The 21,059-nt window shown below is 38.0% G+C and overlaps 2 protein-coding genes across 4 annotated transcripts; both read right to left on the bottom strand.

Annotated features, from left to right (window-relative positions):
• Window positions 1–194: 194 nt before the first annotated feature.
• On the bottom strand, window positions 195–7,254 carry LOC139637119 (coiled-coil domain-containing protein 149-like). 2 transcript variants are annotated; one of them, XM_071505667.1, is made up of 13 exons: window positions 7,011–7,239; window positions 5,674–5,835; window positions 5,476–5,514; window positions 4,955–5,062; window positions 4,614–4,730; window positions 4,067–4,239; window positions 3,756–3,828; window positions 3,484–3,568; window positions 3,133–3,280; window positions 2,921–2,997; window positions 2,777–2,809; window positions 2,527–2,589; window positions 195–2,432 (listed from the first exon to the last, which is right to left on the bottom strand). In XM_071505667.1, exons 1-13 carry the CDS (start codon window positions 7,059–7,061, stop codon window positions 1,906–1,908), a joined length of 1,656 nt encoding a protein of 551 aa, XP_071361768.1. In that variant the 5' UTR covers window positions 7,062–7,239; the 3' UTR covers window positions 195–1,905. The 2 variants fall into 2 exon arrangements, with proteins under 2 accessions (XP_071361768.1, XP_071361769.1); XM_071505668.1 differs by lacking the exon at window positions 2,777–2,809 and having other exon boundaries at window positions 7,011–7,254.
• Window positions 7,255–8,592: 1,338 nt separating this feature from the next.
• On the bottom strand, window positions 8,593–14,465 carry LOC139637120 (leucine-rich repeat LGI family member 2-like). Of its 2 annotated transcripts, XM_071505669.1 has the most exons (8): window positions 14,146–14,465; window positions 13,870–13,941; window positions 13,616–13,687; window positions 13,332–13,403; window positions 13,124–13,195; window positions 12,281–12,450; window positions 11,365–11,529; window positions 8,593–10,674 (listed from the first exon to the last, which is right to left on the bottom strand). In XM_071505669.1, exons 1-8 carry the CDS (start codon window positions 14,322–14,324, stop codon window positions 9,839–9,841), a joined length of 1,638 nt encoding a protein of 545 aa, XP_071361770.1. In that variant the 5' UTR covers window positions 14,325–14,465; the 3' UTR covers window positions 8,593–9,838. The 2 variants fall into 2 exon arrangements, with proteins under 2 accessions (XP_071361770.1, XP_071361771.1); XM_071505670.1 differs by lacking the exon at window positions 13,124–13,195.
• Between the last annotated feature and the right edge of the window lie 6,594 nt (window positions 14,466–21,059).

Here is a 21,059-nt window from a genome sequence, read left to right as displayed (position 1 = left end):
TGTATTCTTGGTGTTAGTGATTCCCTGCTCTTTCCTCTAAAACCAAGTTTCAAACCCAAGTTAGACTCCTTACATAAATAGAAAAAAAGTATCAAGTTATATTTTCAGGGCAGTGTGTCACAATATATCAAATCCTGATGGAAACGGTCTATCTTGTTTTGGACTGTATACTTACAACACTAGTCTTCCAAAACTAGTATTTGAAAATTATTTATTTTGCAGAAATAAATCCATATTTGTACACATTCAACACTTTAAGAATACACATATAGCTACATATGGATATGCATATGTAATTATTATCTGCTGACCACAAAAACACAAGACATCAGTGCTGGTAATCTAGATGTGACTCCAGTGTGTTACAGACTAATAAGTTCTGTGAATTTATTCTTAACTAAGTTGTGTTTGTTCAGTGTCAACCGACAAATCATGTGGTAAATCATCAAATATTTGTTTTGAAAACATCTGTCAAGGAATAAAAGCATGGATTAAAAAAAGAAACTGCAGTTATCTGTAATAAATTAATGGTATATTTTCATGCAGTATTTTATATAACGTTGATAATGCGCTTTTGTGATTAAGAAAAACTTGTGCAACGATGTTTAATTTAAAAAAAAAAAACTGAGTAAAGCTGTTAGTTAGGATCTGTTCGGGGAAAAAAAAAACTATTGCATTAGCTACTATTCATGGGTCAGACCACACAAATCTTCAAACTCAACCTTCATTTTGATGCCACCTGTAGAGTTTCATGACTGTATCCTACACGACTGTGACACTGTCACGCTGGCAAAAATCTGTCCACAGACGGACAAACAAACACCTGCCAGATTCCTCAAAACCACCTCTGTGGTAGCTCCTGCTACAGTAAGTGTCTCCAGGACCACATTCTGCCATGACAACGCACACACACAAGGTGAAAGCAATACCAGCCCTGCAGTTGCATCTAATAATAAAACTACCTGGCTTAAATACTGTTGAACATCATTATGTTGATACAGTGATTTATCACGTACAGGTTTATTTAACGTTGGGGGGGTGGGAAAGCATGGGCCGAGGTAGAAAGATAAAGGAGAATGTTTGACGTTTCATGTCTGAGCAGCACCACCTCTTCCTGTTGATGGTCAGCTGACGGCTGCAATTGCACTTTGTCCCTCTTCATTTTAAAATGTAATTTCCTTGTGAATCAGTGTCTTTCCGGAGAGTAGAACAGCAGAAACGTGATGGAAATTACGTTCTCCTTGAAGTGAGTCAGAACAAAGGTTCACACTTTTTAAGTAAATTATCAAATTCCTCACAACAGTTTCTTAGCTCCTGTTTGCTACCTCACCTACTCTCCACTCTACGCCTCTGACACAGTGTGTTCAGCTTCCAACTGTGTGGCAACAGTTTGGGAATGTCCTTTTTCCTGTGTCAACATGACAGAGCAACAGAGCACAAAGCCACGTTTTCACAGAGTCCTGACTTCAAACCAACAAACTTTTGGATAAACTGGAACACAAACTGTTGATCAGACAAAATTGCCACACCTCACAGATTCTCTGGCTCAGTGGGAGCAAACCTCTTTAGCTGGATTCTTGTGGAAATCTTTCCCACAAGAGTTCAGGCTGTTACAGCAGCATATCAATGCCCACAGTTTTGGAATGAGACGTTTAACAATCACTTTTGGTTGTAGTGTCTGAGTGCCCACATACTGTTGGCCATGTAGTATAAATGATCAGGTTAAAAGGTGGGACTAGAATCAGCTTCAGGATGTTTTTATCCAGACAATGATATCATTTCATGCAGTGGCCGCTGCAACACAATGACACATCATCCGTTAATCCTAGCAGCTCAGTCTCCAGTTTTTCATTATTCATAAAAATAAAAAGTATCATATCCATCTTTTGTAAGATGTCAGATTTCTTAACTAGGAGAAACATCTGTCTCATCTGAAAGCTCTGTTTCCTGGTTTGGCTGGGCGTCCTCCTGCTGCTCTCCAGCGGCGGCAGCAGAAACAGCGTCGGGCGTAGCAGCATGGATGTTTTCCTCTGGGAGAATATGCTCAGTTTCAACCCCTTTAGTGCATTCGTCTGACTCATGCCCTCTTCCTCCTGTAGGGTCTGAGTTGTCTAAAGTTAGCTGTGACTGGTGCAGGTCTGAAGGGCAGGCTGTGTGCACATCTGTCACATTGGCAGGGGAATCACGCAGACACTCCTCTTCTTTTGTTAAAGCAGTTAAATCCATTGTGATCTGTGTGCAATAGTTTAGCCTTTCTGCCTGAGGCTCCTCATCAGCCAACTGGTGTGAAGGGCTCTGCTGGGACTTCTCCATGCTGGATGGTGGTGGCAACTCTTCCTGAAAAACTGATGCAAATGGTTTTTCGCTGTCGTGGTCTTGAACCTCTGAGGAACCCTGCTGCTCGCCAGGTAGATCTGCAGACCCGTTCTCAGCTGTAAGAACAGATAGGAGAGTAACATTCAAGAACTACAGGTTGAATACAGATGGCTAAAGACTGATAGAGGTATAGTTGCACTGAATATTCACCTTCCTGTCCAGGAGACTCTGGTGACTCAGGCTGAGTGTTCAGGAGGACGGTGTCTTTTCCTCCTGTCAAAACAAAATATTCATCAAAGTAAGCTCCTAGAAATGTGATAAAACTGAAGCCATCTGTATAACACTACTTAAAACTGCCGGATTGGATTTAGATGAGTAAATTTAATGCAGGTGGATGAGAGGTGATGGAAGAAGATGAAGTTCAGAGGTTAAAAAAGTAGTTAACAGGGGAACATACTACCATAAGTTCCAAGAGACACATTATAAGTCAGGCCTCCAGGTAGCAAGAAGCAGAAGGACACAGAAAACGATAAGAAAGGTGAATTACTGTGCAGAATATATGTTTTTATATATTTGTTTGATATATCAAGATACTTATATCCACCTGGCAGGCTCCATAATCCAGATATCTCTAGCGTTTTGATTTTCTTCTCCAGCTCTGCTACTCGATTTCCAAGAATCCTAATGACGAAAGACAGAAAGACTTAAAAACAATGACCTGCATGAGTTCTGTGCAGCATCCAGGTTATTTCTCTATACAAATTAAGACCTAAAGGAAACGTCTACGAATGGAGCGTCAGGAATAAATGTCAGTACTTGTTGATCTGTCGTTGGTGCTGAATCACCATGTTCTTCTCATGGATCGTTTCCAGCAGAGCTGTGGCCAGAGACTTGAGGTCTGAGATGGACTGAGGGGTCACCGGCAAACTGCAGCCGTTTTCTTCAGAGAGGAGCAATTCCTTCACTGCATGTGCGCACGCACGCACGCAGACAGACACACACACACACACACGCACACACACATACACACCATGATCAGTCACAGGCTAGTTTGGTTTCAATTTAAGAGAAACACAGATTCCTTTTCTTCAGCAACGTTTACATGTTCACATGGCATTTTGTCACACGGTTCAGTGTGAGGGTTTTAAAAAATAAGATCCCTCTGACCTTGTTTGGCAGAGAGCACCCCTGTGAGAGCACTGCTGTTGGTTTTGCCACAGATTTTAGAGTTTTTCCTACACTCCAGGGCACTCTGAAACAGCGAAAGACATAACTGAGCGTGAGAGGTTTGCTTCTGAGAAAAAAAATTAAAAATAAAATGTATCCTTTCAAGAAATCCATATTCTTTAACATTTGCAAATTAAAAAAAGTTACATGGCTCTGTTTTTAATTGAGAAATTACTTTCAAAACTAATTTTACATGTTAAAAAGGTAGCCACCTTGTACTTCACCAGATTTGTTTTGAGCAAGTTGACCTCCTCCTGGAGTTGACTGAGGCGGTCATGCAAATACCTGGAAGGAATATTTTTGATCAAAAGTTCTGTCATCAGACTGTTCACAGGGTAAAGAAGCCTCCTTGTCATGATTCAGTGAAATCCAAATACGCACATCATTTCACTGAACTAGTCAAGTAGTGGGACAGCAGTGTTTCACCAGCACGTCAGACTTGGAGGTTGTTCCTTTAACCGTGGACATTGCCACAGACACTCGGAGACAGAGGCGACAACAAAGTATTTAAAGAGTAACAAACCTGTTCTCCATGCAGAGCGCATCTATGTCTAGAATCCGAATCTCATCGTTGCCCACGATGTGGTTCATTTCCACATTGAGACGATGAGCCTTCTGCTGAAACACGTCTCGCTCTGCTCGGACATCCTGCAGCTCGTCTGAGAGCGACTTCACGCTGTGCTCCAGCACCTCGTTCTGCAGCAACACAAAACACAGTGTAAGTACATTTTCTCATTTCTGTCTGTAGTTTTTGACTATTTGAAGAAAACTGCAGCTCCACACACACTATGTGTAACCTGTTTCATCAACACCCTATTCCATCATTATCATATCTTATTCTGAGCAAGCTCTGGTACAACAAGCTCATGCGCTCAGCATCGTTCAAACATTAGTGTCGCAAGCATCACAACCATCTTCAAGTTCAATTATTGTACATTTGTTTGCAATGCAGCGTAGTTGATACACTGGAATAACATCTGACGTTTAGTTAACAGACTCTCCTTTAATGTCACACTGTCATCCACAGGACAGAAAAATAAGGGGAGCAGGCTGCGAGCCTCAGCCGTCACCTGTTCCCTGGCTCTTTCTAACTGTTTGACCAGATCCTCTCGCTCATGTGCGGGAAAGTGTCGCGCGCCGACCTCCTCATCGCCGAGCCTCTGTTTGGTGATGGTCATTCGTAGGAGCTGCAGGGACAGAGAGACCCAACAATTCTACTTTTTACATTTTTTTTGTCTTTGCATTCACATTACGCCAAAAGCTTCTAAGTTAAATAAGATAAACTTGATCCATATCTGGCAAACATTTGATATGCTGGAGATACATTAAAGAATAAAAATACATTTATAGTGAAATAAACATGGAGCACAAACTAATACTTCTGAGCATGGTAGAAATTACGACTTGCTACCTTGTTGTCACCCTGAGCTTCCACCAGTCGTTGTTTCAGCTCCTTCACCTCCTCAGAAAGTTGATTACTTTTTTCTCTGGAGTCTCTCAGTAGCTGGGCTAAATTCACCTGAGGGAGACATGAAAAATATACAAGGCGTGGATATCTGTGCAGTACAAGGGTCCTATTAGAAAAGTGATGAAGAGCATCCCATCAGCCCTGGTAAGTTTGTCCTGTTCGTCCTGATGGAGCAGCAGAGTAAGGTATGGACACTGGCAGGAGCTACTCTCCACCCACAGGCAATGATGAATTAAAAACTGTTGGTTTGTGTAACTGAATTGTGTACAAAGCAAAGGTGCTCCACCCAGAAACAGCTGGACTCACCATGGTTCAAAACTGTCACCATACCCTCATCTGCTGGGTATGTTTTAGTGTAAAAAATAAAGACCAGCACATTACTGACTTGACTGAATTTCTGTTGTATTTGTGTCAAGTACCACAGTCTGTCAGACAGAAATGCACAAAGGTTAAAACTCACTTACTTGATTTCTTTTCTCAGGAGGCAGAGAGAGATCTCCATCCTATTAGTTTTAAAAACAAAGGAAACTGTCACTAAAATATAACATCGCCAACATTTAATAAAGGACAAGGACAACTTTTATTCTGCATTTTGCTGCGTATTGTCAAGTTTATGACGTGTCTTTAGGACTGTACTCGTTCAGCAAACACAGACGTCTTACAATGAGCTCTCTGTACTTCTTCTTGAGTCCTTGGTGCCGCTCGCGGAGCTGGTTGGCCATCAGCTTGTACTGATCCCTCTCCTGCTGGCAGGTGTCCAGCTCTTTAGACAGAATCAGAAGAGCTTCCTTCTTGCTCTCCAGCTTCCGCTTGCAAACTAGGAACTGCGTGAAGAAGCAAACGTTTTGTAAGAAAGGAAAAAAAGTTACAAGTATTGTTAGGTGAACAGTAAATTGTCAGACAGTTCTAATCATTAAAAAATATAATGAAGCAATAAAGCTGCAACTACAGATTACCAATTAACCTGCTGACAATGCTTTTGATTAATCGTTTAGCATATTAAGTTGGACACAATTTCCCAGGACCCAGAGTGTTGTCTTCCAAAATTAACGGATATTCAATTTACCCTCACATCTGGGAATCTGAAGCAAGTGAATGTTTTGGCGTTTTTGCTCCGTAAATGAAATGATTAATCAATCATCAGGGCTACTGTCAATCGTTTCGGCCCTAAACTTGTTAAAATGATATTTCAGAATCATCCTAGTTGATAAATGACAACAAAATTTAGTGTCATGCTTCAAAGTATTTCACAACCCCCACATTGTTTTACAATATCGGCTGACATGATGAAGCCAACAAATGTCCAAGACTCACAAATATTCAATTAAAAGAGTAAGGAAAACAGAAAATATACACATCCCAGCAGCTAAAGAAAGAAGCTGATAGAAAAACTTCATCTTTGCAATCAACTAATTGATAAATTGACTGATGGGCGAAATGCAAATGCCAGATGAATGTGAAGCAAAAAGTGCAATTTTTTTCTCTTAACTGTAGCTGGAGTAGACACATTTCGTGGGCTAGCATAAAAAAAGACATACTGAAGTAATGAGCAAGTGGCTCAAAATTGTACTTAGCTCCAGGATTTCAGTAAATGTACTTGGTTACTTTCCACAACAGTCGTCTAAATGCATCGATTATTGAACATTATTTGTAATAACCAGTGAAAAGTCAATACACATGCAGTGTGGTGCATGTGGTTTCACATGTCATTAACTCAATAAGACACAGGGCTCTGCAGGTAGAAGGGGGGAAAAAAAAAAAAATTTAATCCACTTCCTCATTTCTCACAAGAGTGAACAGAGATTTAATCCGGTTTGCTCAGTTTAACCTGGACCATATATTTTAACTGTCTGTGGCTTCAAACAAGAGGCGATGCACAGAATTTGAAGGCTGTAAAACGACGCGCGTTTACTGTTTTTCGACGACATTTCTCCTAACATTAGTAAAGGTTGGTGAGTCTTATGTTCACGCTTTTTTTTTTTTTTTTACTCAGTCTCACCTCACTGACCAGCCCCTGCCAGTCACTCTCGCTCCTCCGGGACGGATCCATGTTCCTCCGTGTTACAGCGAAAAATAAAATCAAATAAAACAACAGGTTAATAGCAAAGACAAGGTGAATCACAGATGGTGTGTATCGTCATGCTGCTTGTGTTGTGTTCAGAGACATTTGGCATCAAAACGGATTAACCCGACGAGGAACGCAACGCGCATCACTTCCGTCAGCCTCTACGTCAGAGAGGCGTCACGACGCATTTGGAGACCCTGGTAAAATTGGGAACATTAGTCGCACTGAGGTCCCATTTCACACATAATATTTTACCAGGATGATCTCATGTCTGGTCGTTATTGGTAGAATTTCCAGTTTTCTTAAATAGTGATCATTTGTCGATAACCTAGTATCCCTCCAATGTGTTTTCACAAAAATCTATCAAGGGAATTGATGTTAGTTAATCTTGCTGTAAATTATTCCCTCAGGATTTAGATTGTTTATTCTGATTTTGTCCTCATCCTCACAAGTTTTGGTAAGATGTCAGTTTTACGCTACTCAGTTTTCCTTTTCTTTTAAACATGAGCTGTATCGGTTCAGAAATTAGACTAAATCTTACAGCCAATGAGGTTAAAATTGGCAAAAACAAACCACCAGAAATGTAAATGCAACAATAGTAAACCATATCCTTCTTAGTATTTGAAGTAGTTTATAAACAGTACTACAAGCTCATGATGCTGTAAAAAAAAAAAAAAAAAAAGAAGAAGAAGAAGAAAAGAGAAAATAAGGACTGTAAAACTCTCAATTCATAAACTTCATGTAATAGCTCTCTTGTATAATATTCTCGTCCACTGTGTCACTGTGTTGTCATTGTTATGTAGCCTTTACAATATGTCTGCCTCATCTCCTGACTAGATGTTACAAATTTGAAAAAGGGTTTCAGACAGCATTAAGATTTTACTTTAAGATGTCTAACACATTCAGAACAGAACATGATATCTCCTGGCAAGAATATGACAGGCAAATACAAACATTTGTACATTACAAATTAAATGTAAGTATAAGGGAAACCATGATTGTACTTTATATTCTATTACCTTTATGACTTGAATCTCAGAATTCTTTTAAATCAACCTTTGTAAATCTGAATGAGAAATTCTGCATGTGAAAAAACCGTTAGTTTGTTAGAAGAAAAAAAAAAGATAATGTGAAATGAAACTATGAACAAATGATCAGTGTTGAGGTTAAACAAAGACACTGTGAATCCTGACTTGTTTCTCAATATTCTGAGATTAAAGTCAGAATAAAATGTCAGATTTTCTTTTTTTTCCACATGTAGCCCTAATCCTCTTCCGTACACTGTCAACATGTGCGCACTGATACAGAGCAGAAAACTCACACACATTGTGCAACACTGCAAGGGTCAAAATTCATACTTGTAAGTGTCACAGGCTGTGTGTCGGAGTGGGGGGTTAAGATATCTGCCTCCCCCAGCAGCTATGTTGTCTGAGGCACTTTTGTTAAGGCCACGTTTCACTGCCCATATGTATGCAAAGACTGGAGGATGGAGTAAAAAACAAATGATTGCAATACATGTGGTTAAATGTTCTTTAATGCATTTCCACAAACTCATTCTTACATAGAGGTGAAGGTTGTAGCTGTAGCACTGTGTAAAAGATCTGTTTTTCATCACTGTAGCAGAATGGAAAATAAACACAAAATTACTAGGCCATGAGGATCACTAGAAGGGCAATAATGTCTTTTTCCTTTTCAGGAAATCTGAAATGCTAACAAAACCATATTTCCTTTGCTTGATCTTGTTAGCATTTTGTGAATTCAGCTGTTTGACAGTTGTAAAAGACCATGGCTCAATTTGCACATCATGCCTTTGTTATGCAGGTGAAATAAATTCATGTTTCAAGCCAAACAGACGGCAATTACATCTGTACAGTGCATGAAAAATATCAAAACACCAGTAAAGAAAAGAGCACACTTTTGTGGCTTAATACCATGTAAATGTTATTTCAAGTTATATAGCAGCTTACAACTATGCTTGTGATTGTGTATCATACATTGCATTTGCATAGGAATCAGAAGTAAATCACATTTAGTTTTGCCACTAATCAGGCACTCTTGTCATACAGTAGCTTGTTCTAAATGTTGTGCACTTATAGGCTTAAGCTCATAATATTTACATTACGCGGGAATTTTAATGAATAAGAAAACCTCTGTGTCATGCACATTTAAATCGTCAGTAATAACAGTTACTGGGATGAAATGGCTTCAAGGTTTCAACTGGCTCCTTAAAAAAACTAAGTTCCAGTTGTCTCAAACAAATCACTTCACCTAAAAGGTTTAGGGCATTTTTCTTGCAGTGGTGGAGCCAAACAATTTGCACATGGATGGCCACTACTTTACTGCCTGTGTGGGGTTTTTCCAGGTTATACTACATGATTGCCTTAGCCAGTGGAGCGGACACTCCTTGGCTCACCCATTGTTTGCTTTCCAGAACTGAAATAAAAGCCAGCACCTCTTAAGATAATATCTAATATGCAATAAAATTATCTTCATGCTGTTAACATGTCAAAGGTTGCCATTGTTATATATTTCTGCCAGCCTTCAATTTTAAGTTAAATATTTGGGGGTCTATTATTAATTGTACCCCCATAATTGCTAGAAATGCATATGAGTTGCAGGAACTTTCCAAAAAATGTTTGTCTCAAACAAAGAAAGATATATCTAGTTGCAAAAGGAAGATGTGCCACATTTGAGACTCCTTTGTAGCAATACACACAATGTTGATCTGACTGACCAACTTAGTTATGATTTTGCTGTAGGCACTATAAGCTTAAATCCACAAATATATGCTCAAAAACCATTGATTTTCCCTTTAAGCTTGAAGAGAAGATGAAATTCCTCCGGTCAGTGGTCACTACTGTGAATGACCGAGGCGACTGCACATAAATGTCCTTGAACTTGTGAAAGGTTTTGGTCTCTACATCCCAGAGGTAGATCTGTGTGAAAGAGTAATCGCTGCCAAGAGCGAGGTAGTGTCTGCCTGCGAAGCTGAAAGGTTGGAGGACCATCGCTCCTCGAGAGGGCAGAGCCTGCACCTCAGTGAACTGCTTGTTGCTCCATTTGATGACTTTGGAGTCACCGATGTAGCAGGTCATGGCCAGATACAACTCATCTTCCTCCCGAAAAGCTTTGACTGCCACCACATCATCGACATTTGGGATTTCACCGTGAAGTATGAACTTCAGGGTGCTTTTGTTCCACAGGAAGATGACAGGTGACTGAGACCGACTGGCTAAGATGAGATAGGACTTCCCATCCACTTCAACAAACTCAGCATCTGTATCACGAAACCACTCATGGAGAAACTGGTAGGAGTAAAAACCAGTTTCGTTGCGGTCTGGCTGGTCGGTCCACTTGTATAGAGTGGACAGTCCTGCCTTGGAGCTGTCCACAATCACAAAATACCAATCGCCGTCCATTTGGAAGACCTCAATGTCATTTGGCTTTGAGATGTTGAAGACCTCAATAGTTTGAAACTTGGTGAACTTGTTTTGTTGATCATCAAACTTGTAAATGTGGGAGCCACCAAAGAGCTGGGTGACAATTATCAAGACATGGTTATCAATCAGGACGGACTTGCATCCCACAACAGACTTCCCTGTGAAGGAAAAAAAGTTGTCAGTGGTAACAGAACACAGAAAATGACATTAAAGTGAATTATTAACTCACACTAAACCAATAATCTAATTATTTCTATCATTTATTTTAAAAAAAAGGACTGATTACAAATTGAACTATGTGGATAATGCTGGCAACCAACAAACCCAATGAAAAGGCCAAACTCCACAATGCTTAGGATTTACTAAGATGTAAATCCTTAAAAAGAGGTTGTGAATATATACTTTAATCTTTAAAAAAGACAAAATCCATTCTTAAATCAGATGAGCACTGTAGGTTTTAGCAAATGTTACTCAAACAGAAGACAGTAGTGTATTTGTTGTGGACTATTTTCAGCAGTGAATGAATACATATTTTGTACTCATGACAATATTTACAGTTCCAAGGGTGTTTGTGGGACTGACTCAAGATAAACTATAGTGTCAGTGTTCATTTAATGTCACTCAGTAGGACGTTGTGACTCACTGATGTGTTTTTAATAGATTATGAACTACAGTGGAGATCAGTGACAAAGGGGATTAAACTGTATCAGGCTTTGCCTTTGTCGGAAAATCTTGTTTGTAGCATCAATTCATTGTTGGTTTTGGTCTTTTGATGGGATTTATTGACAATAGAAGAATATTAGTAGCTTTATCTGTTGAAAAAAGATTTAGGGTGGGTTTCGTCAAACCTGTGATATTATCAAATTTTCTGAAATTCATTTCAATGTGATCCCACTCCATGACCACACAGCTGTTGGAGACTGGGGCAGCCATTGCCACATAGATGTCCTCTTTAAAGGAGAAGATGTCCGCTGACATGGACTGAATGGGAATGGACTGATGACGCACAAAGTCTGAGAGATGCAGACAAAAACAGCCACTGTTAGCCTGCTGACAAAGTGAAATAGTCGACATTTAGGACCTCGCTGCTTGAATTACATTTTTCATACTGTGAAAGGTTCTGCATGACAGAACTGTGCAGAGTCAGGGCAATCATGTCATCTGTGTGGTTTATTTTGGTTTTAGTATTGTTTAATATTTTGGATTTATTACATACAGACTTCATTACAGACTTCTTATATCATTCTTATAGTTTATCAGTATGCCTCTTCTAAACTGACCTATGTGGCCACTATTGAAGTGAACAAAACTATTTTTAAATGGAAATAATTTTATATATAAATATTTAGTAGTTATATAGTAATATTAGGCATGAACTGGCACTTTTCTTTACTAATAATCTGATGAAACAGTGTAAATTAGAAATAGGAAAAGATGTCATAGCTACACCACATCACTATGGTAAACATTTTAATATAGTTGAGACTAAAAAGCAAAGGCATAAGGTATTATCATTTTTTCCACTAAGTGTCATATTTTCCCTCTGTGCTCTTGTGTGATTATTCGTATGCATACATGTATGTACACAAATACTCACACAAGAGGCCTGGAGTCTGTTCGTTTCAGACCAGAATGATGCAAGGTAGTGTCCTGTTTAATTATTCAACAGTTTGATTGATTTCTTCTTTCTCTCTTTTGCATGACATGTTTAGCTGTGCCTGTGACTATTCATAAATGCCTTTGATGGTCCACTCCTTATTTTACCCGTGGAGATGCACTCGCCCGGTGGAATAGGAAGGTCGCTGAGCCGCTTGCCCTTCATGTCACTGGGGCCTGCGCAGAAGACATCTGATACCGTAGCGTTTGTGTTTTTCAGCCACGTCATCAGCCACTTGTTCTCACAAGTGCACTGGAAAGAGTTGCCTCGTAGGTCCCTGAAGCATGGCAGAGAGGGAGTCATCAACATTGACAACATCAGTTTGGACACATTTACTGGAAGAAAGAATAAGATAAAATGTTTTCTATTCATCAGAGGAAATGACTGAGAAGGCTGGGATGCGACAAGGCTCAAAACAGTTCAGTGAGTCATTTAAGGGGCAACAAGTATAGTAAAGCTCAAATTTATAATGCATGACAGCCAAATTTAATTGTAAATCCAGATGATAGTGTTGCATGCTGCAGGAAAAAAACTTCCATCTACAAAATTCGAGCTGTATTGGGTTTGACTGTTTGACTCATCAGTGAATAATTTCAGCAACAGTTTAAGTCACAAAAGGTTTTGCTCAGTTATTGCTCGCCAACAAACATGTTTGCATTGTCGTGAGAACAATTTGTTAATTAAGTAAATTTAAAATGATATTAAACACAAAAATTTTAACCACAAATAAAAGTCACCCAAACGCGCTGCTATCAAGGTGGACAGAGAAAACAAGCTTAATATTCTTTTAAAACATTTTTCTTAATTATTTTTTTAATCCAGCCAAACATAAAGCACATCATGAGTCAGCTACACTTTGGAACGCAGTATGCAAAAAGAAGAATAAACACACACACACACACACACACACACACATACACACATTGCTGACACCACAACTGCTTACTCACAGTTCCAGCAGTGAATCCAAGTCAAAAAAGAGATCTCTTGGCAGAAACCTCATCTGGTTATTGGCAATGGAGCTAAACCAGAGGCACAGCACAAAAAAAGCACAAATCTGTCATAACAGTTAGATGCCAGCACTGCGGGTGCTGCCCACTGTGAGCTGGAAGCGTAAAACTCTTTTCTGATCGGTAGAGAGAATGATAACAGACTTACAGGTGAGTCAGATCTCGTAAACCACGAAAGGCATTTTTGGTGATTGTTTCAATCTTGTTTCCTTCGATGAATCTGTTCAATGAATAATAAAGCTATAGTTTATTACCAGCAGAGAAAATGAAATAAATTAACATACACGTCTTTGTCATTGTGTCTTTCTTTATTTTTCTCATTGGTGGGAGTGATGGGTTGAGTTGGACAGATTTGGTAATGAGCAGATTGGGACATGACGTCATTTGGCCCGCTGTAGTAAGAGAGTAGTATGTCTGCTGAACAATACTCACAAATATTCTAGATGTGGAAGACCAGAGAAAGCATCATCTTTGATTGTGGTCAAAGAATTTGCATTTAGAAGCCTGTGAAGACAAAAATTAAAATTGAGCTTCTTTTGCTTCTTTTCTAATTTCACCCTACTATGACAGAGGAAAAGCATTTGTATTATTGACAGTCCATCTACTGTCTTATGTTCCTGTATGTTCTGCTGTCTACAACAGCTAAGCTAATCACTATTCACCAGTTAATCAATGGCTGCACTTACAACAGCTGAAGAGAAGGCATTAGCGAAAACATCCCCTCTGTAATTTCAGCAATAGATCCATTTACCATGCTCCTGTTGGGAGAAGCACATATAAAATCAAAGTCAAACTCAGGGCTGGGTCATCACAACACTCTGTACCAGACACACCAAGTGCCAACTCTGCAGGGAGGCACGGGGCAGCAAGTAAATGGGCTCCCTGAATGCAGCACTGCCAGTCTTTCGTCTCACTGAAGAAACAATCCTGCTCTGGCTGAAGAAACGCGATGAGTTACTTACAGTGAGTTGATCTCACTCGGTATGGTCCGTGGGACGTGTGAAGCACCGACGCAGATGATGGTCTCCTTGGAGCAGGAGCATCCTGAAGGACATTTAAAATTCCTTTTGGCTTCAACCGCTCCATAAATACACAGAAGCGCACAAAAACCGGCCAGGAGCCACTGCTTAGAGGATGTCATTCTGCTTCTTTGGCATTAATGACAGTCAAAATGAGAGCAGAGAGGGGCCAGTGCTAGCTGCAGCTTATGTTGTCCGCCAGGGCGACATCAGAATGCAGCACTACAGTGGAGAAAAGCCCTGACACAGGCTGATACGGCTCCGGTGGCGCCCCGGAAGGCTGCTGCGGTCTCGGACGGGGTAGAAAAAAAAAAACAAAAAAAAAAAAAACAAAGAACAACGCCGTCTCGTCACTAAAAGCAGGGAGGGGCAATAAAATGAACCTGCTTATATATTTAATCATTATTTGAATTAGTATGAAAAAAAAAAAAAGTCATATTTCAAGAGATGTTCAAGCAGTGCACCAAAACGATACCGAGGCACAAATATGGCACGAATGAAGTTCAGCACCATGGAACAGTTTAGTGATAGTGATGCGCAGTTCAGCATATGTCCTGCATGATAAAGTAAAGTGACTTTATCACACACTTTATACACTTGTAAAACAAACCAAAAAAATTACATATTTTCGAAATATGTAAGTAATGATGCAAGAAAACTGTGTATATTAGGCCCAAAAAAGTCAATTAAGTAGAGAATTTATAATGTGAGTTCAGGGAGTTGGTGTGGTTATTCTGCTATTTAATGAATAGACTTGTACATAATGGGATATTAGGGAATTATTACTGTGACATTTATTCATTAAGCTATTAAGACAGGAACATTTAAGTCTGTACAAGACCAATGACCAGTCTTAATGATAATAGCTATTATTACAGTATCTGATATAGTTATATGTCCACTGTATATTTGTATATCATTTATATCCAGCTACAGCACAAGCACTCAATAAAAAAAAACCCATGTGTAAGATTTATTTACTTAAAATTTGGTGCCATCCAGTGTATTAAGGCTTATGTTAAACTTAACTTCACCTCTTATAAAGTCAGTTCATTCATTTTCCAGCTCTGTTTAATGGGAGTAAATATAACTGATACATGTATTTTCTAGAAAACAGAAAAGTATGTCCTCTGTCTGTCTGTCTGGAAAAAAAGCATTTCACTGGACCAAATGCAATCCAAAACAGTGTTGTAATGGTCTGTGTGCTGTTGTTACAGGGAAGTACCACCAGAGGGCAGCTGCTGATAACCAATGGGGAACAAACCCCAAGTCTTTCTCTGAGCAAGTTACAGTTTTGTTATTAAAGGGAAAAGTATGATGTTTGCGTTACATCTTTCCCTCCTCACTTTCATATCTTCAAGCTGCCGTCTGAGTTTTTATGTGATTATAGCTGCTGTTTAAATTATTCTGATGTCTTAAGGTTTAGTTTATATAATTTTATCCCATTCATTCTTGTTAACTTTTGAGTTAAAGTTATACATTTTAAATCCTACACAAAGGAACTTTGAATTATATAATGTGGGAGAACTAGATATAGAAAACTGTGATTACCCTACAGTGTGCTAATGTTCCTTTTGTTCATTTGTGTCTTGTTCTTTTTCACAATTACACATATAAATTAACCTACATATCAACTGATTTCTAATTAAACACAATGAGCTATACAGATACAGAATGTATAATTAAAGCATAAAATAATACAAATAAGTGGCTTTGGTGTATACACATTCATTTAAAAAAAAACATTTTTTTCTTTCACTTTTCTTATTATATTTTATTCCAGCTTTTACTTTTTAAATTAGAATAGAAAAAGATTAAAAATATGATGAACTGGAAGTGATGAAATCAGTAATTCTCAGCTTTTACAGTTATGAACTATTTCATTTGATTATTTGTGTTTGAAAATGGACCCCAAATCACAGTTTATGGTCGTACACCTATGAAATTAACTTCCCTACGACATTCACTCTATTTTAAATAGAACGTAGAATCATTATTCATAGAAAGAAGTATTCACACAACAATAGGGGTTGTTAGTTGTGGCAGCAGGCCCTAACAAGGTGCTGACCTTTGCTGGAGGACCAGTAGTCTGAGTATGAGTGAAACCAAATACCCATTGCCAGAAGGGAGCAACCGTACATGTCTGCCATTGCTGGCATAATTCATGACAGCTCTGCATCTAGCATTGCTGTTTTTAGGCTAGAGTATCCCTGAAACACTCAGGACACGTGCAAACTGAAACCAGATGACACTACAGCAAACACTATTTCTTTCTAGACAACCATAAAGATGTAATTAAGGATCTGGAAGCACCTTTTCACTCATTTTCTATTAAATGGGATCTGTTTGCCTTTCACAAACATGAACAGATGCCTGTCACTTGTGACCCTTGACACAGTGTATGTCATTTTATTACATTCTGTCCATGTCTTGGATGTCTGTACAACTTTATGAAGACAATAAAATTAGCTTTTTTTTTTTTGCCTAGTCACAAATCAAAATGCAGCATCTAACAGTGGCGAGATTGCATTTTAAAACAGCTTTGTGTGAAATAATCAGATCAACAACTAAAACACTGGAAATGTATCTATCAACAAATATAATTCCTCCTGTGGACTCCCATAAGTAGGGGCTGCTGTTCAAACAGATAATGAATGATACTTTTGTAATAATATAAAATATATCCTCATTTTTAAATGTATTTGTATTTGCTTACAACTACATTATTTTGTATTACAAACCATTTATTAAATGTTCATAATCTGCTTTTAAATGTTGAATAGGAGGACATAAAGTGAAGTGTTACTGAGTTTGTGTCAAATGAAACAAGGTCCCCAGTGATTGAACACTATCTACTTATCATTGTTATTATCCACTGAACAGATTTAATCGTCAGGGTACACTACGGTACTATTACTATAACACTACTATGAAGTCTGTAAGTAAAATGCCAATATTCAGAGTTAATGGTAATGATACAGTAATAATAATATTACTACAGTATATAGTCTGGTAATATTTTTAATGTTTATTTGTGTTTATATTCAGCTAAATCCTACAGGTATTTTATGAAAATGTGTGGGATTTTGTTTTAATTTATACTATGGTGCTTTCCCTTGTATCAAGACTGATCTAATAAAGTAGTACTTACTTGATGAAGCTATTAATATAGCAACATTTGGGTTGCAATGTTGTGAAAAATCCCTTTTGATGGTGTTAATATATTCTATTTGGTTATAATGCAGTTATAAATGTTGCAATGCATTACACAAAATAAAATATTAGAAAGTTGTTATGAAATGAATTTTGGTAGATGCTCTGAAGTAAATGGTTGCATGACAATGGCTTATCAATGATCTATCAAGCATTAGCTAAACATTAAAGAAGCAGTTTGTTACATCTTATAAACCTTTTATAAAGGGAATGTTATTACAAATTGGTACCAGTAAATTCTTGAAGGGCTTTCAATGTGAACAACATATGAGACCCTCTGTTATTACCCTCAATTGTGTTTATGCCAGCTTTCACGTGTGGTCACATTAGAAAGTCAGTGTAAAGGTTAGATAATTTGATTGGGCTATATAAACACAAACTATATATATATATATATATATATATATATATATATATATATATATATATATATATATATATGTATAGTTTATATATATGGCCAGTTTTCCTGTATCGTAAAAATATGCTTCTTAGATTTCATTTGGACATAAATGTCTCCATAAATGTGTCACTCCATCACATTTGTGGTATTTATAAATTCACCAGGGACAGTTAAAGTGATCCAAATACTGGCAGTGATCATTTATCCTCCTTAACTGAATTGTCATTATCGATGGTTTAGGGTGACGCTCTAATCCCTTACATCCACTAAACTAGCTCACATATGACACTTTCAAATCCAAAGATGACCTTTTACCCTCTGAACCATGAAACCCTTGGTGCTGAGGTGGAAGTGGGGGGTTGTGGGGGTAACCTGGAGGAGTGCGGTGTCTGGCTGCTGGTGACGGCCTCACAGCAGGTGTTCAAGCTCTCAAACTTCTCCAGTTCCCACTCAGAAGCTGCAGAAGGCTCAGAGGTCAATATCAGAAACTCACTGTCACTGCTAGATGGCACAACCTCACAAAACCTGAAATTTTGCATATAACGAACCATTCTGCCTTATATCTTATCTAATCTTATATTATAAAAAGTAAAAAATAAAAATCTGCCTAATTGTTATAATGCAGTAAAATGGTGTTAACCCCTTGACACAGTTTCCCCCATTTTCGCCTGGTGTAGCTTTAAGATTGGAAAAATTGCCTTAAAATTGCCTGTCAGTGATCAATTTTAAATATCAAATTCAATCACCAATTACACTAAATCCAATCAAATTTTTTAGTCACTTTATTAGAAACCTGTCATTTAAAGGATGAGATCCTGTTTTTGGACATTCACCTAATTTTGCATTAATCAACAAAGGTCTATCTCTACTGATAAATAATGATGTATCAGAATTGTTTAACTCATCAGTATGGATTTCACATTTTAAAAATCATCTGCTACTGTCTGTGAGTACAAGAGGACATATGTGAGTACATATGGAGTCTGGGATGGGGTAATTGCAGGCTCAGCAAAATGATGACTTAATTGCATGTACATTTAAATGATGCATTATGAATCTCAAAATTTAAAAAAATAATAGGGACACAACAACACTGAATTTGCCAATTAATAATTTATTTTTAAAATTAAATTTTAAATGGATTTTAAGAAAAAAATGAAATTTAACCTTGTGTTACCCCCTTTGCTAGCTCTTGCAAATTAATTTTAAACAAATGTAATTTCTGTAAGATGGTTGCATATTCCATTTTACAATTTCTCTGTCTCCCATGTATTAACATTTACAGTTTTCAGTTAACATTTACTTTCGAATAAGTGAACACTTTAACCCTTTTAAAAATAATTTACAGTAATGGTGTACATTCAAAATTTCACTTATGTACAAAATTATTAGCATCACAACACACTTAAATTCCAAAAGTAAGTTGGCTGCTTATTATGCAGTGAATATTACTAGATTATAATTATTGATGCACTAATGTATATCACTTTAAAGTTGAAACAGTTAAAGGTGGGGTTAACTTTATTGACTCTATATATACTGTTGACTTGACAGTAAATAAAGTAACAGGAAATGGAAACATGTATCAGCAACTGACTAAATGTACTTACTTCTTGTCCATGTCCACCTCTGATTGTGTAATACTGTAAAAACCTAAATCTTTCCCAGTGGCACTCCCCAGGCTCTATAATCTAATAGAATATATCACACAGGTTTGTGCGGTTTGTGTGGACCCATGTCAGCCGAGTGTCCGACCAGAACTTGTCAACTCTCAGTGTAAAATCAACACTTGTTAACACTGGGAGATTTGCTGTGTTACTGTTCATCTCAGTTATTTTTAGAGCAGGTACATATTGTGTATCAATTCTCAGCGGTGACTGTTCTGTATCAACATCTGATGTGTGAGGGCGGAGGGTGAGAGCGAGGTTTGAAAAGGTCTTCACATGGACTGTTGGTGGCGTTGATTAATGGTGCTCATGATTTAACACCTGCTGTTTTTTAATGTAGCCACTGTAAGAAACTGATCTCAACATGCTTGTGTGACCGGTGTCCCCATTTTAAATAGCTACCTAAATTTATCAACTTTGTGGAGGTCAGCTCAACCTGTGTGCATTCATGGTTTAGCACAGACAGAGAAAATGAAAACTTTAATAGCTCAGTCTTTGAGGAAATAAATGCCACATGTGCAGTACTTTTCCACACAGGATTTTCTCAGCAGCACTGGAGCAGCACAGCTTTGCACGATATTTATAAAAAGCAACTTTAATTTAATTTGTTTAATGATTTATCCAAACATTTGACTAAGAGGATTAGCTAGTAGAAAAGATTGTATGGCATTAAAGCACTGTTATGCAGTTTAATTATAGGTATAATTTGATGATGTGAAATCGAACCTTGAGTCATGACCTTTAGTAGTTTAATGTTGCTTGTCTTTGCTTGGCAGTAGAGACACCCACAGGCTTCATCTATTAGGCAAATGCTTCAAAAACAGTGGTGGAGGCAATATTTGTTTCTTTTATTAAGTACATTTACTAATAAACTAATGTAGAAATATTCTGTTACAAGCAAAAGTCCTGCATTAAACTCATTCTAAGGTGAAAATACAGAAGTATTAAAGTTCTTATTCTGAGGAAAAGTCATATCATGTACAGAAAGGTGACAAATGAAAGGAAAGGAAAAAACCTGAATAAATGAGAAACACAACAAATACAGATGTTTCAGCACGAGTGCACTGCATGGTATAATTAAACAATTCACATCCAGTAATGCTCTGAGGCAGTGAAAAAAACAATGCAGAGAAGACCAAGATGATTCTGATTTGTATCAAAATGGCAGAGAAAAAGAATGACTTTGAAGGAGGGTTCATTGTTGGGACACAGATGGCAGGAGCGTCAGTCACAAAGACTGCTCAACTAGTGTTCAATAGGAGATGACAGTGACTTAAATGACATCAGCATTTAACTCTATGGAAAAACATGTCAGTAAATAGGGTCTAACCCTAACCCCTTACCCTCACATAGAGAGAGATGTTATAGTAGGTTTGCCGTGCACAAATTATGAGTTCAGTGGTGCACAAAGCATGCAAATACAATACAAAGTTGTTCTGAATGATCACCTTTATCCTATGATGAAACATTTCTATCCTGATGGGAGTAGTCTCTACTGCATTTAAAATGGCCCTATCCATAGGGCAGGAGGGGTCGCGGAATGGTTTGATGAGTATAGACATGAGGTAAATTAC

This window comes from Trachinotus anak, unplaced genomic scaffold, assembly GCF_046630095.1.
Source record: "Trachinotus anak isolate AG129_WGS33_773 ecotype Australia unplaced genomic scaffold, CSIRO_AGI_Tana_v1 ptg000019l, whole genome shotgun sequence".
Classification (NCBI taxonomy): Eukaryota; Metazoa; Chordata; class Actinopteri; order Carangiformes; family Carangidae; genus Trachinotus; species Trachinotus anak.
This window is presented reverse-complemented; position numbering and strand designations above follow the sequence as displayed.

Bases quoted from the DNA above. Each gene is read 5' to 3' on its own strand.
- LOC139637119 (XM_071505667.1), bottom strand. From the start codon at position 7,061: ATGGATCCGTCCCGGAGGAGCGAGAGTGACTGGCAGGGGCTGGTCAGT. The intron at 5,515-5,673 runs GTAAGACGTCTG...TAAAACTAATAG, and splicing joins AGAAGTACAGAGAGCTCATT to GATGGAGATCTCTCTCTGCC. The intron at 4,731-4,954 runs GTAGCAAGTCGT...CTGTCCCTGCAG, and splicing joins AAGCTCAGGGTGACAACAAG to CTCCTACGAATGACCATCAC.
- LOC139637120 (XM_071505669.1), bottom strand. From the start codon at position 14,324: ATGACATCCTCTAAGCAGTGGCTCCTGGCCGGTTTTTGTGCGCTTCTG. The intron at 13,942-14,145 runs GTAAGTAACTCA...TTCTCCCAACAG, and splicing joins CCGAGTGAGATCAACTCACT to GAGCATGGTAAATGGATCTA. The intron at 10,675-11,364 runs GTTTGACGAAAC...TTTCCTTCACAG, and splicing joins AAAATTTGATAATATCACAG to GGAAGTCTGTTGTGGGATGC.